The 19313-nt window shown below is 41.3% G+C and overlaps 2 protein-coding genes across 2 annotated transcripts in view; one reads left to right on the top strand and one right to left on the bottom strand.

Moving 5' to 3' along the window:
* LOC309517116 (mitogen-activated protein kinase 7-like) overlaps window positions 1–14828 on the top strand; it is a 179189-nt gene extending 164361 nt beyond the window's left edge. Inside the window, exon 6 of the mRNA XM_082196174.1 lies at window positions 14726–14828. The gene's annotated coding sequence lies outside the window, so the exon portion shown is untranslated. The remainder of the gene's footprint in view (window positions 1–14725) is intronic.
* On the bottom strand, window positions 533–4912 carry LOC309516635 (vomeronasal type-2 receptor 26-like). Its single transcript, XM_082195395.1, has 3 exons — window positions 4560–4912; window positions 2865–2991; window positions 533–1931 (listed from the first exon to the last, which is right to left on the bottom strand). Exons 2-3 carry the CDS (start codon window positions 2866–2868, stop codon window positions 1024–1026), a joined length of 912 nt encoding a protein of 303 aa, XP_082051521.1. The 5' UTR covers window positions 2869–2991; window positions 4560–4912; the 3' UTR covers window positions 533–1023.
* Window positions 14829–19313: the final 4485 nt, after the last annotated feature.

Genomic DNA, 19313 nt, shown 5'->3' with positions numbered 1-19313 from the left:
GATTCCAATCAAAGTTAGGTTTGATAGACCCATTTTAAAAAAAGCTTTGTATAAAAAATGGTTTGAAAATTTATCTTTATATATGGAGAGCAGCATGACAGAAACTCCTGGGGCAGATTGATCTGTGTGTTTTTCTTTTTCTTATAGCAATGGGGTCCCAACTCAATTACATGAGGATAGTGGTTTTGATAATTGCAGGGTAGATAATTTACTTCTCTAAGATACTCAGTTCTCAACAAAGTCACCAAAAACTTCTTTATCAACTTCATATCCAATGTCTGCTAATGAAAAAGCCACTGCACAAATTCAAGGCATGTTGGGTATTATAGGAACACAGGAACTTGGGGCCAACAACACATTTGGAATATTAAAAAAACCTGTCGCTTAATGACCACATATGCATTCCACTCACAACCCAGATAACATCACAGTGCAAACCTTTTTTTGCCAACTGATTTTAATTGTATTTCAAAAAAAATTAAACAAATTAACATGAAATTAATTCAAATTTAAAAGTTGACTTCCTGCCCCTGCTACCTTGATGTTTCACTTCCCATCCTTATTTGATGCCCAATATTACATACATTTCAAAAAACTTAACATATTTTAGCATTTTGTCCTTAATTTTTCTATTTTCCTCTTCTTCATTTTTCATTGGCTGCTCTTTTTCAATTCCTGCTAAACTATTACATAAGCATAGCATATTCCCAAATATCAAGAAGAGTTACTCGTCACTTTGTGAGCCCACATAAACCTTTAGTTATAAATCAATAATACATACATACAACCCATCTCCCCCACTGTTTTTCATAGAAAAATATCTGACTGGTTCTAATATACACAAACTCCTCTCCAGTCCCAGCATTCCATTACAGCCCAAAGGCTTTAAGTTTATATGTTCTCTGTCCTATCCATATACCCATTATTTTCTCATCCTTCCTAATCTTTCTTGCAAGTACTTCAAATACCAGATTGAAGAGTAGTGGAGATGAGGGGCATCCTTCTCTTGTAGCTTTTTAAAATTCAGATATGATTCTTTTTCCTTACAAGCTGATCTCTACTGTTCAATTCAGGCCTCAGGACAATAATGTACAATTTGGGGAAGAAGATGCAGCCCAGCAAACCCACACTAGAGACTAAAATGGAGAAGATCTCCACGGCCACCATGTATTTTCCTTTGGTGCTCAAGTAGGTGGGGACAAAGGACAGCCAAACACTGCAGAAGACCAGCATGCTGAAGGTGATGAGCTTGGCTTCATTGAAAGTATCAGGCAGCTTCCGGGCAAAGAAAGCCACAGTGAAGCTGATGATGGCCAGAAGACCCATATAGCCCAGGACAGTATAAAACATGGCGGCTGATCCTTCATTGCACTGCACAATGATTTGGGTAGTCTGTGAATGCATGTCAAACTCTGGGAAGGGAGGAGAGGTTGCCAACCACAGTGCACAGATGCCAGTTTGAATAAGAGTGCAAAGGATGATGACTGACACTGCCAGCCTCTTCCCCACCCATTTCCTCATCCTGTTTCCTGGCTTGGTGGCCATGAAGGCCAGAACCACAGTGATGGTTTTTGCCAGGACACAAGAAACAGCAAGACAGAAGACCATCCCAAAGACTGTTTGACGGAGAAGGCAGGTCACCTTGCCAGGCTTTCCAATGAATAGGAAGGAGCACAGAAAGCAAAGCAATAGGGAAATGAGGAGGGTGCAGGTGATGTTCCAGTTGTTGGCCTTGACAATGGGAGTCTCCTGGTTTTGAATGAAGATCCACATCACCACTAGTGTGATCAGAGAAAGGAACAGAGCAAATGAAGCCAGAATTATTCCCAAGGATTCTCCATAAGCCAAATAGACAATATGCTTAGGAATGCAGTGGTCGTGGTTCTTGTTTGGATGCTGGTCCTCAGGGCACTTGTTGCAGTGGTCTGCATCTGAAAGTTATAAGTCTTGAGAATGTAAAAGTGCAAATGAATCTCCTTAAAACTAGAGGGCATCAACTGCTTAATACATCTATTTCTCCAGAAAAAGAGGACTGGAATGCTTCATTCCTTTATAGAAGAACTGGCATGATAACCCTAATTTAGATTTTTTTGGGTATAATACAGGGATGATAGTAGCACTGAATTATTCAATTTATTTGGTGTTAGCTATAAGGAACAGCACACATTCTTCCCAGAATATTATTTGGCACGTAGTATCATTCATGCAAAATAGGAAATTTAAATGAGATTATAAAATTTAATCCTAATTGTTTTAATCCTAATTGTCTCTAGTGTGCTGGCATCTACTCTTTGGAATCCCCTCCTATCACTCAGGACTCATCTCTGTTACCTTTTCAATCCCTATTGAATTTCTTCCTGTTCCAGTAATCCTTTTAAATCAGGATTTTATCCAAGTCTGTTTCTGAATTGAAGTTATTATTTTTGAAAGCACATTTAGTTATTTTAATAAATAAATAAAATAAGTAAATAAATGCCTTCACTTGGTTATTGACTAGAGAAGCCTTTCTCAACCTGTGGGTCCTCAGATGTGGTTGAACTACAACTCCCATCACCCCTAGCTAGCAAGACCAGAGCTCAGGGATGATGGAAGTTGTAGTCCAACAACATCTGGGGACCCACAAGTTGAGAACCGCTGGACTAGAGAGAGAGAAATCTATAGCACAGATCACTGTCCAAATAGCTCAATGTGTGCATAGACTCTATGAAACATCTGACGTGATATGAAATTATCTGTATCCACATCAAATAAATAGTGTAATGGTGTAAGCAGTAAGTGATGAACACACATGTGTAAATCAGCCCTTTGAGCCCATTTAATATTACTGGACTCTGGACTCATGGAAGTGTGAAATCTCTACTTACCCATCAGTTTTGAAACTGTTCCTTCAGAGCACTGAGAACAATCATGGCAACAAATCTGTTTCCCCTGACGCAAAATCCTACTGTGTCCAGGACGGCAACTCTCAACACACGTGGATTGTGGTAGGTTCTATTAATATCCAGAAAGAATGGATTTACATTGTAGACCAATGATGAGCTGACTTTCAAATGGCAGGTTTCTTAATTTGACCTGTCCCATGTCAGGAGACAAAGGTTCTTAAGAGCAGAAGCAGTAAGGCAAGGCTTATAAGGCCTATACAAACAGATGCAAATAAACTACTTTCTCTTTTAGCTTGCATATTGAGTTTTATCCCTTTTTGCACAGTCACTCAGTCACAACTAATCCTGACTCATTTCTAGAATTCTTCATCCCTCAGATGTTCCATCACATTCCTTGGCTTATTGCTTTCTCTATCTCAAATGCTTCCTTCATCTCCATTTCCATGTCAGCTTCAAACCTCATAAGAAACATACAATGCTGTCAGACCCTTGGACACCTTTGCTTAGTATCACAACTCTGATGGGCTTCAGCTCAAAATGGCTGTAGCCAGAGCTCCCCGCCCCCAATCTCTGCAGATGTGAAACAGATGAAACATCAGTTTGGGAGAAGCAGTATTGCGGGCTAAATTTCAACCCTTAGCAAACCAAATTTGGCCAATGGGCAGAAGATTCCTGCAGACCAATTGGGCACCAGGGGAAAGCTACGTTTGGCCTGCTTGACAGATGTTTTCCCCACCTGCAATAATTGTATAATTTAATATCCTATGCACCAGTCATATTTTCTATTCAATCTGTTGTCTTTAATTTTATTAGGATTACCGTAGTTAGGATTTCTGCATGTTTTGGAACCAGGACCAGCCACAATTTGGCCTTTGGACTATCGTCAAACTTAAAGCACAGGAAAATGATAGTCCTCCCCACTTGGTTAAACTTTTGATTACATTCAATCACATTTCTATTGATGATGGGGTTTTTCCCTGCAGAAGGCAGTGGGCCTAACCTTCCAACATGGACTCTATGGGTGGACTTATTGGATAACATGACTGTACTGGTAACATCTAGCCCAGGCATCCCCAAACTCGGCCCTCCAGATGTTTTGGGACTACAACTCCTACCATCCCTAGTTAACGTGACCAGTGGTCAGGGATGATGGGAGTTGTAGTCCCAAAATATCTGGAGGGCCGAGTTTGGGGATGCCTGATCTAGCCAATTGCTAGATTGGCTGGCTAGCTGTCAGAGGACACATCCCTTGTAGATATATTTGCTGTAAGTGTGTTTGTGTCTATGAATGAGAGTTCTCTACCTTTGTTTTCTCAGTTGTATTCAATAAACATTGCATTTTGAATTCTCCCCATATAAGGTTATCACATGATTATTTCAGGTTGTGCAGAGATTGAGTATATTCCCAACAATAGTAGCCTCATGGTCTAGCTAGCCACTTGTCAGCAGAGGTAACAACATCCTTCAGCCTTGCTTATTTTTTTTAAATATCGCTCAGACCATCTCTGGTTCAAAGAGGTTCCAAGCAGGTTTTTAAAAGGATTTCTGATGCTGATTCTTAAAATATCTGCACAGTATGACCTTTAAACCATTCCTTGGTGGAATCAGGAACAGCCAGATTTGGTCCTGGACCCATAAAGAGATCAGTAGGCTCTGGAAAATAATAGTAATTTTCACCTGGTTAAACTTGTGGTTCCACACAACAGCACTTCTATTGATGGTGAATTTCTTCCCTTCAGGAGCCTGTGGGTCCACCCTTCCAACACAGACTCTATGGATGGACAGATTGGAAAAGGTGACAGTGTTGACAATATCATATCCAGTTGCCAACTCTCCATTTTCATCAAAAAATATTTCTTCCCCAGCACTATTGTTGAAGTGGATGAGCTTCAGAAAGGAGTGAAGCTTGATTGGAGAAGGAAAGACATGAATTGAGGCTTTGCTCTCTTTCTTTCAAGCAAAGAAGAAGCATTCCAACACTCTATTCAACTTAGCAATATTCACAGTGGAGTGGATTCAAAAGCACCGTCATCTTGCTTCACATAAAATGGAGTCTCTCCTTCACTGGATACCTCCCATGTGACCAATGTTAGCCAATCACATAAGAACTACTAGAGAACTCTCCAGAATTCATTTACCAACCAATTCACTTTAAACACACAGCAATGCATATTAGGAACGCGGGTTAGGGAGGTTCATAAAAAAAACATTTTTTAAAAAAATTGCCTGCTCCAAAGGTCTTATCTCAGTACACTAGGGATTATAGAGCTCTATCTGAAATTTCATGCATATCAGTTAATACACTGACCCTGGTTCATTGGATTGAAATTTCAGCCTTCACAACATAGGAAAACAGCCAAGTAAGCAGCTATTTTTGTGGAGGAGGGTCGAGATATTAACTGATATGCATGAAATTTCAAAACTTTAAGGAACTTTTGCTTAAAGTTGCATTCAGTTAACTTAGCCAATCAATCAATCAATCAATCAATCAAAAAGCAAATAACATATTTAAAAAAAACAAATCTAAAGAGTTACTTTTTGCTACCACCCATCACCCAGAAGTGACTGGCAATGATAGGACTGGCAAATCTCCCATTGACCGAGCCTGGAAAAGTGAAGGCTATGGTGTAGATATCTCATAGCTTGATGTCAGAAAATGTGACTAATTCTGGTGTTTAAGTTAAAAGTGGACATGCTTCCTTCCCCTACCTCCAACCTTCCAAATGTTTTCAATTACAATTTTCACAATTTCTTATCATTTGTCGTAAGGGCTTGTGGTGATCAAAGTTGTAGTCCAAACACCACCAGGTTAGAGAAATTGCTGTAGAAAAATTCAAAACTTTCAAAGAAACAGCTCATCATAAACTAAGGATTGAGAGAGAAAAGAAGTCTGACTCCTATCAATTTCAAAAATCTACTACAACAAAGGACATTAATCTGGACATTGAAATGCATTTGAGTACAGCGGTACCTTGGGTTACATACGCTTCAGGTTACATATGCTTCAGGTTACATACGCTTCAGGTTACAGACTCCGCTAACCCAGAAATAGTACCTCGGGTTAAGAACTTTGCTTCAGGATGAGAACAGAAATCGTGCAGCGGCGGCACAGCAGCAGTAGGAGGCCCCATTAGCTAAAGTGGTGCTTCAGGTTAAGAACAGTTTCAGGTTAAGAACGGACCTCCGGAATGAATTAAGTACTTAACCCGAGTTACCACTGTACACACATTACAGCTGTGACAGAAAGGAGACTCTTACCTGCCATGGATGGATGTTAAGATTCCATCTGGCAGCTTTTCTCATAAGCTTCTGCTTTAATCTCGATGAAAGCATCGCATGGAGAGCATGTGCTATAACATACACAGCATTGTAGATACTGTAAGCTTGGCCAGACATTCCCATTTCAAACACAATCTGTGGAAGGCTCCTCAACTTCTCTTGCCCAGTACAGATTTTTGAGGTTTTTGCATAAATGTTATATGTGGGGAATGAGCACAAAAATGTACTTGACCAGAAATGATGAATATCATAAAGTACAGATTTAGTAGGATTTAAAATCTCAAGGAACTCTTTATATCCTGCAACATCATTAGCGTGGAGTGAGAAGGACAAGGTTCCATTGAAAGATTTTGGTGTGAATGCCCGACTATCCAACACAGATGCAAAATCCCACAGAGCTGTTATGACCCAAACCCTCTCCATTGGTTTAGGTCCACTTTCATCGACACGCAGAACCATTCGTAAGACCTCCATAGACTGCGAATTCCCATGAACAAGAATCACATTGGTTTTGGATGATAAAAGAATAGATCTTACTTTATTAATTAAATTCGCAGATGTTACTCTGTGGATGCCTTCCAGTGTTGGAATAACTTCCTTAAAAGCAATACAAATATTTTTCTGGAGTAACCAAGGAATGAGAGTCCTCAATAACTTTTCTCCACTGTCGTCATCTGAAACAATGAGACCAATCCAGGTCCATCCAAAATGTTGAAGCAGCTGAACAATCCCAGCATACTGAGGACTTTCATTTGGGATCATCCGATAGACAGAAGGGAACTGTGTTTTATCACTCAAGGCAGGCTCAAAGGAGCCATAACTAAGCTAAGAACAAGGACAATAACCTTTTAAGAAACCAAAACAATCTCTTATGTTTGCTCAATTTCAATAACTTCTACAAATGTGTGGTAGGATAGAAGGTTGTGCTAATATTGCTTTTGATCCTCTAATACAGCAGCAACTGTAAATTCTCCAGTACAACAATCTAGAGAAGATTACCAAAGAGCTAAGTAGTAACAAGGGATGTGGGTGTAAACCACTGAGCCTTAGGCTTGTCGATTGGAAGGTTGGCGGTTTGAATCCCTGTGACGGGGTGAGTTCCCATTGTTCGGTCCCAGCTCCTGCCAACCTAGCACTTCGAAAGCATGTCAAAGTACAAGTAGATAAATAGGTACCACTCTGGCAGGAAGGTAAATGGCATTTCTGTGCACTGCTCTGGTTTCGGCAGAAGCGGCTTAGTCATGCTGGCCACATGTCTGTGGACAAACTTTGGCTCCCTTGGCCTGTAAAGCGAATTGTGCACTAAAATCCCAGAGTCATTCGCGACTGGACTTAACTGTCCGGGGTCCCTTTACCTTTTATCATGTAGTAATAACAAGCAAGCAAGCAAACAAACAACTGCAAAAACATGAATCAGATCCAGGCTCACTTTGAAAAAAGCAAAGGAAATTTTTCAGCCGGAACTTATCATAAATCAGTTCTGGCACCTCTCAAGTGGGCGCCATTGCCATTATAAGAGAACAAGGGAGGCGTTTATTGTGAGTTTTGGCACCTCTTTTTCTAGAAAAATAGCACTGGGTATGGATCATATAACGGGGTGATTTGGAGCTAGGTCGGAGGAGGAAGCAGTTTGCTAAGTGTGTGTGAGGGCTCTGCCACACTTCCTTTTGCCCTCTACTTTCCAGGTCTATGCTTAAAGTGTCGTGTCCAAGTCCTTTTTTTCTTTTGTCCTAGTGCTTTCCCTGCAAAACCCTGCTTTTTACTGCTGATTTGGAACAAACAGCAATTCATGTTTTCCACAGTTTGCTGTTTGCTCCATTTCTACGAGAAAGAGTGGGCTTTCATGGGGAAAGTGCTGAGGCAAAGAAAAAAGAAAAAGGGCACACATGTACATATAAAGCACATACAGTGGTACCTTGGATTAAGAACAGTTTAGTTTATGAACAACTTGGATTAAGAACGCTGCAAACCTGTAAGTAGGTGCTTTGGTTTGTGAACTTTGCCTTGGAAGCAGAAAATGTTCCGCTTCCTGTTGAGTGTGTTCCACTTGTTACATTTAGTTCCCCGTTGCTATGGGAAAGCACGCCTTGGTTTAAGAATGGTTTGGTTTAAGAACGGACTTCCAGAATGGATAAAGTTAGTAACCAAGGTACCACTGTATATCAAATACAAATTATCATCTTTCATTGTGCATGGGGTATGGGGTAAGCTCTCACATACTATGCATACTGACAGATAGACACACCTGTGGCATCTTGTAGATATTTAAGATGTGGGGCATTTGCTTGGAGTTCTGAGAGGTGAGTCCTCCAATGATGGCCATTAGCTTGTATGTCTTGTCACAGATGTAGTTAATGGGGTTCCCCTGTCTTAGGAAAAGGAGATCCATAGTCCCTTTACAGGAGCCCATTTCATTGTAAGCATTTTTAGTGATGGTGGCAAATACTGTGCTGTTGGGTAAGAGTCGGGGATTCCTCTTGATCTCAACCATGGCAAACACAAAAACAAGGACATGATGGTAGTAATTTGGCAAATAGCTGTGAAGATATTTCAATGTAGACTGAGGGATTTCATGGGACCGTTGAGTTAATTTAATGCAAATGCAATTTAAGTTGAGTTTCACAGATATTATAAATCACTAGCAATTTAATGTTATTGTTTGAAGAAGAAACATTACATTACTTCATACATTATTATTATTATTATTATTAAATTTCCTTTGCCGCTCCCTTCCTCCCAAAGACCTCATGCGACAAATGCTAATGTAGCAATATAATAATAAAAAAATGAGAATATACAGTGGTACCTCAGGTTACAGACGCTTCAGGTTACAGACGCTTCAGGTTACAGGCTCCACTAACCCACAAATAGTACCTCGGGTTAAGAACTTTGCTTCAGGGTGAGAACAGAAATCACGCGGTGGCAGCACAGCAGCAGCAGGAGGCCCCATTAGCTAAAGTGGTGCTTCAGGTTAAGAACGGACCTCTGGAACGAATTAAGTACTTAACCCGAGGTAACACTGTATTTAAAACAATTATAACTAAAAACATTTTGAAGCATTACAAGATTTTTATCTTGTCCACTGAATTTTCTTATGCAGGAATTGCTCACATCAAGAATCTCTGCCTCATCATGATTCATTTTCAGTTTAATGTCTCAAAACTAGCCCATCACTGCTTCGAACAACTTCACATTCTCTTCTGATTCAAATGGAATAATCAGTCCCCAGCATACTCTTGACACCATGCTGCAATTCCCTGGAGAACACCCCAACAGTTTCATATGTTTGTTGAACAACACAGGAGACAGAATACGCCCTTGCGTAAACTGACAACTCAATAGCAGTGAGGTCAAGCAACTGCTTCTCTGCTACTTTATGGCAATGATCTTGCAGTTAGGAGCAGAACCTCCAAATCCCATCACCCTTTCTGATTCGTGAAGAACACCATAAGCAGTGTTGTTGAAAGCTGCCAAGAGGTCAAGGAACGCCAAGGAAGTCTCACTCCCCTTGCGTCTCTCCTGATGAAGACCATCCATCAGAGTTACCAAAGCTGTCTTAGTCCTAAAACTGTGCTCGAACCCTTACTGAAATTGGTCTGAAGCCATGTGCTCTTAAGAATGGTTGATTCATTATTTGTATTTCTTTGAAACAGCCTGGTTTGAAGTGGTGCTGTCTTCTCTCTGTGCATATATATCTGTCCATCTATTTAATTTATAAATGTGAATAAATTAATTAAAAAAATAGCAAATGCTTCATCTTTTATACCTCTGTTTTACACCGGAGACTTGCCGGATTGAGATTCATCCCTACGATAATAATGCCTCATTCAGCATGTCAAGCAGAAAAGTTATGGTCTAGTTATCTCAACAAGTTTTAGCAAGTTTATCCTTTTCATTTTTTTGCATTGAGGCATTTCACTGAACTTTTAAAATTGTGACATACTATGTGTGGATTATTTTGAAGAAAGTTAAGATTGGTAGGAACTTCATTTTGTGGGGAATAAGAAATCATGGAAAGCACTGTGATGTAGTGTGCAAATGTAGGTGCAGAGGACTCCAATTCTATCTCAAAACAAAACCTTTGATACTGGCCAAATACCCATAAACCTATGCCTTATTTTCAAATGAGATATGATAGTGCTTTATCTCATGCAGAAACTCAATTAATTCTCTATGGATAATGTAATGGAAAACCCCATGATGTTGTGACCAAACTGCTAGATTTTGGCATGAAGAAGTTTGGGTCCAATGATCTGAGTTATGAAGTTTAATATCACAACTGCACTGATCTTAATGTATGTTTCAAGGAAAATTATACATTTGGAAGCATAGCAGGATCAAAATTGAAACTGAATAAATGCATACCCCCCAACATAACACAGCCCAAATCTGGGACACTATCTTCCAGGTCCAAAATCCTGCTCAAATTATGTGGCCCGTGAGAGATCACAGACCCAGAAAAAGCACTTTCTTCTGGTATGGTGGCAAAAAATGCACAGTTTGGGGCACCACCCGAGATTACAAGGCCCCCAAACCACTTTTCCAAGGCAAGATCTTTGCCCAAAATTGCATGAGAGCAAGGCACCCAAAAAGGCCACTGTGCTCTCATTGGATAAAACAGAATGTTCCAGTCTTTCTAGGGCAGTTGATGGGTATGCAAATACATAAAACATATAGATCAACCTTTCTGAAGAAAGAGTGGTAACAATAGCTTAGGTGTTACTATTAATAGAGAACAGCAGTAATCAATCTTCTTTTAACTTCCATTTGTACAACTTGTGCTAACACACACACACACACACACACACACACACACACAACCTAGAATAATGAATAGTTTTTGCCATATTCAAACTAAGATACTCAACTGAAATACAAATTCTGCCATATAGATACTATTGATAATGTCAATAAATTGACTTACCGGAGTCTCATTTGTGGATTAGGATATGTCGTATATGGGAACTTTTGAAACTCGGGAATAACAAAAGAGGCAAATTCAGCAATGGCAAGATTTTCCAGAAGGCTAAAGTCATTTTGAGGTTTTGGCTGTTGACCCAATCTGCTCTCTGCATTTGTGCTGACAATCTCAGGGAACTGCAGGAGCAGAAGGAGCAGCAATAATGAAGTCCATCTCGCTACCAACAAGTCTTTATCACAGCTGGACACATTCATTGTGCAGATACTCAGAGCGGGAGTAGCTCCAAGACCACCTTGAAAAACCCCATAAAGTTTAAACAAACGTTGTTGTTTCACACATTGCCACCCAGCTTATCAAGCATTGGCTTGGTAGAATGCTTCCAAGGAGCTGTTTATAAAAGCTTGCTTTGAAACTTGTGTTTGTGTATGGAAGGGAGCATTTCATCAACTCCTGAAGCAAATCCATCTGTTTCTGTCTTCCTGAGACCAGTGGGATCTCTGTACATGAGAACAGTTATCATGATAATTACAGAGCAGATAATTACCTTTTCCAATATCCTCATCTGTCAGCAAAGTTAAGGAAAGCTTATTAACTTTTTCATATCCAATGCCTGGTAATGAACTGGTCAGTGCTGGGATCTGTAGCATAACAGGAGGACAGGAGTGCTTTTCTAGTTAAGAATAGTAGCAAATATGTTCCAACCATTAGTAGCTTAGAAATTTATAGGTTATAAAAAATGTCATCTTTTGTGCTAAAAGATTGAAATGTTACCATGACTATCAATATTAATTCCAAAAGCTCAGGCCATGGCAGGCAACTCAAGTCTTCTGTCAGGTTCAAACCTTAATGACTTTGCAGCTGGTTCTGTTCCACAGTTTGTGATCTCATCTCTTTTAGCACATGCCTTTACTTTAGTCCAAATTAAGCTCTAATTAACAGGAGAACCTCTGCCTCTTATTGGCAGCATAGGAGGGTTTTTGACAGGTGAAGTGCTTTTGCACTCATTGCCTCCCTGCCTCCCGCATTCCATGCTGGAGCGAGAGCCAGGTACCGAGATGAACTGCAAGTGATGCCTGTTCCCCCTGTCCCTGGGAGGAACTTGCAAGAATAATTATCCTCAACCATCCTTGTTTTTCCTTCGGCAATGACCTCCTGCTGTCATGGGAGTTGCCTCCATTAAGGCAGACTGGAACCGGAAGCCAGGAACAGGGCATCTAACTACCCTTACTTCCGTTGGGACTTAAGAAATTAAGGTACATGGTTTGGGCCTGTGGGCCCTAACATAGAGAAGAAAAGTGACACAACAATATCAGTCCTGGATCTCCTCAAAGGGTCTGCTGGGATTTTAATTGGGGTGCCTGAAGCAGGACAAACTGCAGATTCACACATGAGTGTGAGTGGTGTCTTGCATCACATCTAGAGATATCTTGCAGCAGGTTCTGCTTCCCCTTTTGAGGTTCCCAGGGCTTTGTCCCCAGGGACCAACAAAAGGACACCAGTACGAATAAAATTTAATCAGGCAATGGAAACAAAAAGTAAATACTTTTACTCCTTGGCTCCATCCCCTTTCTAGCTACCCACCTCCTGCTTCTCACACACTGCCCTGATCAGCTGGCAGCCAAATATCTTGCAGAAGGTTTCTAAAAAGGTATCTGAATTCCAGCTGTAGGTGATAGCGACCCTTCAGGAAGCCGCTAATCAAAAATCAGTGTCAGGCATCAGAGGATCCAACCCCCCACGGTAGATTGCCAGGAATGGATAAGACAAGGAAAGTTCTTACCAATGTTGTTTAATAAATATTCACAGTGAGGCTTATAAGTGCAGCCTCTTGGAGTAAATATCCACCCCCCCTTCTCTCCTACTTCCTCATTCTTCAACAGCACCACCCACCTTATGGTTGCCGCTTAGGGCCATCTGTCTCCTAGCCCTTTGCTCTCCTACTTTCAATGCTCCCTGGGTTCTGGGAGAAGGGGTGTGTGTGTCTGGAATGCTTTCTAGTGATAACGTGTCAGCCAGCTGCTCCGGCCCTGCCTCCTCCTCCTCTTCCTCCTCTTCCATTATTTCCCAACTTTCCCCCTCATCTGCCTCTGAGCTGTGACCTCTCGCAAGCCACTGTTGTAAATCTATACTGTCTCCCTCTTCTCTGGCGATCTCCACAATTCCTCCTCTGTCCGGTCCCTGTCAACCAATCAGGGAACATCCTGAAATTGACGGCCAAAAAATTGTTAAGGAACTCTCTGTCTTCCCTCCCTTTGAGAATGTCCAGGTTTTCCCAGCGGACATTGTTCCAAAGAAGGCACCTGGCCAGTTCAGGTTGATTCAAAAGTGCCCTTTGCTTGCTTCCCGAACATCCAGAAGATATTCACTTTCTAGGCTTCAATTCTGACAGTCACTGGTAGAGCATTTTTTTCATGGTGAACTCACAGGAACACAGCTCCAGCACCTCTCAGATGGGCACCATTGCCATTCTAAGAGACTTCTATGCAATTTTACACACATTTTACTTAACAAGCAAAACTCAATTATATTGCATTGAAATCAAACCTTTATTAGGCATTGTACAAATAAAACCATAAAAGAGAAAATAACATGTAAGTGACTTGAAATATATATAAAAAGGCAGCGGTTGGCTACATACATATATATATATATACTTAACAAGCAAAACTCAATTATATTATTTTAACCATTATTTGAATTCCTAAGTCATGTTACAACTTTTTAACCACCCCTCCTTTTTGAAATTTGAAAGCTGAAAAATTCAACATGCCCTGCCGTGTGCTCTTTTTCCTCAACTTCCCCCTCCAAATATTCACATGCAAAGAGTCATTTTGAGAGCTATTTATTAATTGAAAATTTTGCTACTCTGCTTTTCAAATCAATGCTCCAAGAAAGGAACACATACACAAACATGTATAAATATTAGCTAACATCAACACAATTGCACTGGCCAGATGCACCCTAAATTTGTTTTCGGCATCAGCATCATCATTTTATTTGTATGGCTCCTTTCCACAGTTAAAACAATGCTCAAGGCGGCTTTGCAATATGAAAAGATTTACATAATTACAAACAGATGGGCCAGATGGAGAGAGGCAGGAACAGGGCCCCCAGGCACTCAAAGTGGAGTCCTGAGCACCCAAAATGCTCTGAATTCCAGCACTGAGTCATTGATCAGGCCTCCATTAGAAAGTCGATTAAAAAGTTTTTCTTTGCTCTAATAATAATAATAATAATAATAATAATAATAATAATAATAATTTATTTATACCCCACCCATCTGACTGGGTTTCCCCAGCCACTCTGGGTGGCTTCCAACTGAATGTTAAAAACAATACAGCATCAGACATTAAAAACTTGCTTAAACAGGGCTGCCTTCAGTTGTCTTTGGAAAGTACAATAGTTGCTTATTGCCTTGACATCTGCTGGGAGGGCATTCCACAGGGCAGACACCACAACTGAGAAGGCCCTCTGCCTGGTTCCCTGTAACCTCACTTCTTGCAGTGAGGGAACCGCCAGAAGGCCCTCAATGCTGGACCTCAGTGTGCAGGCTGGACGATGGGGGTGGAGATGCTTCTTCAGGTATACAGGACCGAGGCCGTTTAGGGCTTTAAAGGTCAGCACCAACACTGAAGAGAGCCAGTGTGGTGTAGTGGTTAAGAGCGGTAGTCTCCTAATCTGGGGAACCGGGTTCGCGTCTCCTCTCCTCCACATGCAGCTGCTGGGTGACCTTGGGCTAGTCACACTTCTTTGAAGTCTCTCAGCCCCACTCACCTCACAGAGTGTTTGTTGTGGGGGAGGAAGGGAAAGGAGATTGTTAGCCGCTTTTGAGACTCCTGAAGGGGAGTGAAAGGCGGGATATCAAATCCAGGCTCTTCTCTTCTTCTTCTTCTTTGAATTGTGCTCGGAAGCGTATTTGGGGCCAATGAAGATCTTTCAGGACTGGTGTTATATGGTCTTGGCGGCCACTCCCAGTCACCAGTCTAGCTGCCGCATTTTGGATTACAGTGGTATCTCGGGTTAAGTACTTAATTCGTTCCGGAGGTCCGTACTTAACCTGAAACTGTTCTTAACCTGAAGCACCACTTTAGCTAATGGGGCCTCCTGCTGCCACTGTGCCACTGGAGCACAATTTCTGTTCTCATCCTCAAGCAAAGTTCTTAACCCGAGGTAATATTTCTGGGTTAGTGGAGTCTGTAACCTGAAGCGTATGTAACCTGAGGTACCACTGTAATTGCAGTTTTTGAGTCACCTTCAAAGGTAGCCTCACATAGAGTGCATTGCAGTAGTCCAAGCGGTAGATAACTAGAGCATGCACCACTCTGGCAAGACAGTCTGTGGGCAGGTAGGATCTCAGCCTGAGTACCAGATGGAGCTGGTAAACAGCTGCCCTGGACACAGAATTAACCTGCACCTCCATGGACAGCTGTGAGTCCAAAATGACTCCCAGGTTGCGCACCTGGTCCTTCAGGGGCACAGTTACCCCATTCAGAACCAGGGAGTCCTCCACACCAGCCCACCCCCTGTCCCCCAAGAACAGTACTTCTGTCTTGTCAGGATTCAACCTCAATCCATTAGCTGCCATCCATCCTCCAACTGCCTCCAGACACTCACACAGGACCATCACTGCCTTAACTGGTTCTGATTTAAAAGAGAGGTAGAGCTGGGTATCATCCGCATATTGATGAACACCCAGCCCAAACCCCCTGAAGACCTCTCCCAGCAGCTTCATGTAGATGTTAAAAAGCATGGGGGAGAGGACAGAACCCTGAGGCACCCCACAAGTGAGAGCCCAGGGGTCTGAACACTCATCCCCTACCACCACTTTCTGGACATGGCCCAGGAGGAAGGAGGGGAACCACTGTATAGTTGAGAATATTAGAGGGCCATTATTATCTACTCTGCAATTATCTTAATCACTCATCAAACTGTTGCACTGGGATTCAAAGACAATTGAGGGGGGGGGAATAGAAACGCAGATGAATCCACCTCAAGAGCTAAGGAAATACTTCTCTCCATTTATAAAGGTGGGTTTCAAAACAACCTTTTACACATAGCTCTTGGTAAGGAATATGTCAGACATATGTTTGAGAGTCCAAATTAGAATCAGTGAAAGAAGCAAGCAAAGATTACTTATCCCTTAGTGTGTTTCCAAGGTGGTTTTGAAGTTGTTTTCAGGACTGATAATTGACTTGACTATTGTTCGGTGTGCTTGCCTAAATTAACGTGTCTGTCAGTGACTGCTGCAATTTTCTGGTAACCAAATGTCATTGCTGCTGTTTCTGCTGCTGCTGCTGCTGCCTCACATTGTCAGCCAAAATGGGAATAATGGATGTGGTTGGCAACAAAAGGTTCAAAATGACTTTAGTATTCTAGAGGGTATTTTCATTGGTGAATTCCTTTCCTTCTTTATTCCTTTCTTGAATGATGTCTCATTTAATAAAACTCCACATGTGGATATCAGTGGCTAGTAAGTCAATATTTTATTACCATATAAAAATATAATGTTGGGGCAATTTATAATTCTGTTTGAATAGCCTAATGAAAATAGCCAAAATAGTTCATTATTCATAGTCTTATTTTAGTCAGAATTTAAGGAAATGAGCTAACCTGTGAAGACTGCTAGATTGCTGTTTTCCATATATATATATATATATATATATATATATATATATATATATGCTTTCGTAGATTTTCACGGGTACAGGAATGCAGGTTTTGGTGTCTTCGGGTGTCTTCCCGTGTAAGGGTCTGGGTTTGGGTCTGGTGTGGTTGATTGGAAGCCATCGAGATAGAGAAACACCCTCACAACATGAACAAGCGTGACGACACGTCCCGCCTGCCAGACATCTGGAAATTAGCCCTCCCCACAAAAACCGACACCAGAACCAGAGGCACACAGAACGCCGTCACCAATCAACCACACCAGACCCAAACCCAGACCCTCTCCACAGACATATTACAGACTCCATCCAGTAGCCAAACTATAGTGGCACCTCCGGATGCTGCACCCCCCTGCAATCCCTACACAGATCTGGCTGGCACAAGGCACAAAATCACAGCTCGCCCCTATACACGAAGCCAAGCCAGAGCACAACTAAATGCAGCACAGCCATCTTCTCAGAAAAACTCTTCACAAGCTCAAGAGGTCAAGACACGAAAGCTTTAGCAACTAATCTACACTTAATGACCCACCCAGTGGTATTCAGAATATCACTCATGAAATCACTCAAGATATCCCTCAAGTAATTAAGGAACAAAAGAAGAAAAGGCACACTAATCTAGGAACTTCCTCTCTGCCCAGAACGTTGGAGGCTATACACCACACCCCTCAACAGTATTTATAGGAACTCAAACACCAGATTCTGCTCTGTTCCAGTAACAAGAAGCCGAAAGCACCAGCCTGAAGATGACGAGTGAGACCTCGTCGAAACGTCGCCCAGACACCCCGACTCTTACACGGGAAGACACCCGAAGACACCAAAACCTGCATATATATATATATATATATAATATTTCTAAATTTGCTTGAAGATAGCAAACCATTCATACAATTCTTTTTCAGAAATAATCCAGGTAATGTGTTTCATTTCAGTTTGTGCTCTATTTTTTTGCTTTGCTTCCATGAAAAACTATTGTTTAACAAAGCAAAGGTATGGCCGGTGTGGTTTCCCAGATACTGATACTGAGAAAATTTGAAGCCAATACTCTCCACCCCTGGAGTCAACAGCCTAGCTATTCCATAACACAAGCTTTCCATTCCTCCTTCACCAAGTGTTTAGGTTCCTGCATGAGACAAATTCTTACAAGTAAGGTGCATTGAGTTAGGCTCACATGCCAGAGTATACCTTAAATAATGATCTTTCTTTGCATAGAGCAAAGTGACAGACAAACTACTTTACTTAGCAGGAGAGGCATGAAGGAAGAGAGCTAATAACGCCTAGTCAGACCTTTTGTAGTGACTGAAAGTGGATGAGAGGGAGCTGCCTAGCTAGAGATGGATACATACAGTATATTGATACACAGATTGATTGGACCAGGACGAAGCAAATCAATTTCAAACAAATACAGCCCATGAATCACAGTCATCAAAGAGGATATGCCTTTAGTTGAAATGCAACATAGAAGGATAATGAGGGAACAGTAAAGAATTCTAAAGATATATGGCCTGTGGAGATTTATTTATTGCATTTATATCCCATTTCCCCCCTCCAAGGTGCTGCTCATAGGTGTAGAACGTTTAGAAAGGAAATGCCCATAAAAACCCAGTGATTCTAATATTGGATAGCTTTAGCATACTCAGGAATCAAATGTTTTGTGTCTCTTTTGTAGGACATGTTTTTGTACATTCTGCAATTTCCGTTTCCTACTCAATTCCCAATGAGTAGATCTCCCCCTACTCATTTAATCCTCTATTCATTTAATCCTCACAACAACCTTTTGAGGTACGTTAGGCTGAGATGTAGTGACTGCTTGAAGATCACTCTGTGAGCTTCATGGCTAGTGGGGATTTCAATCCTAGTTGCCCAGATCCAAGTCTGACACTCTAACTACCACACCACACTTTCTACGGCACAAAGTTATGAAGATAATTTCTACTGCCTGATATTTAAATAATAGCTTCAAATGATCACAGAACTGTAGTGATGGAAGGGACTCTAAGGGTCATTTGCAATGCAGGAATCTCAGCTAAAGCACCCATGTCAGATGGTGATCCAACCTCTGCCTTAAAAACCTCCAAGGTAGGAGAATCCACAACCTCCTGAAGGAGACTATTCCACTGTCAGAAAGTTTTTCTGTGTGTTTAATCAGAATCTCCTTTCTTGTAACTTAAAGCCGTTTGTTTGAGTTCTGCCCTCCAGGGCAGATAAGTAAATCTACTGTATGTATGTGAAATCAATGAATATATAACACCCCTAAGTCTACACTAAAATGTCATTGCAGTGTGATACCGAATAGCTACCACCAAGCACTTGTCTTTATGTTTGCCCTGAACAAGATCAACGAGAATTTCCACCTCTTGCCCAACAGAACACTATCTTACATCTTCACACAAAATGCTTTCAATTCAATGGGAACCTGTCTTGCCACTATGGAAATACTTTTCCTGAGCTCAGGGAACCCCCTTAACTACATCTGTGTTAGGAAATACAAGCTAATGGCCATCATTGGTGGACTCACTTCTCATAACTCCAAGCAGATGCCCCACATCTTAAATACCTACAAGATCC

This window comes from Podarcis vaucheri, assembly GCF_965113315.1.
Source record: "Podarcis vaucheri genome assembly, chromosome: 13".
NCBI classification, from domain to species: Eukaryota; Metazoa; Chordata; class Lepidosauria; order Squamata; family Lacertidae; genus Podarcis; species Podarcis vaucheri.
The sequence above is the reverse complement of the archived record's forward strand: the minus strand, read 5'-3'. Positions and strand labels throughout refer to the sequence as shown.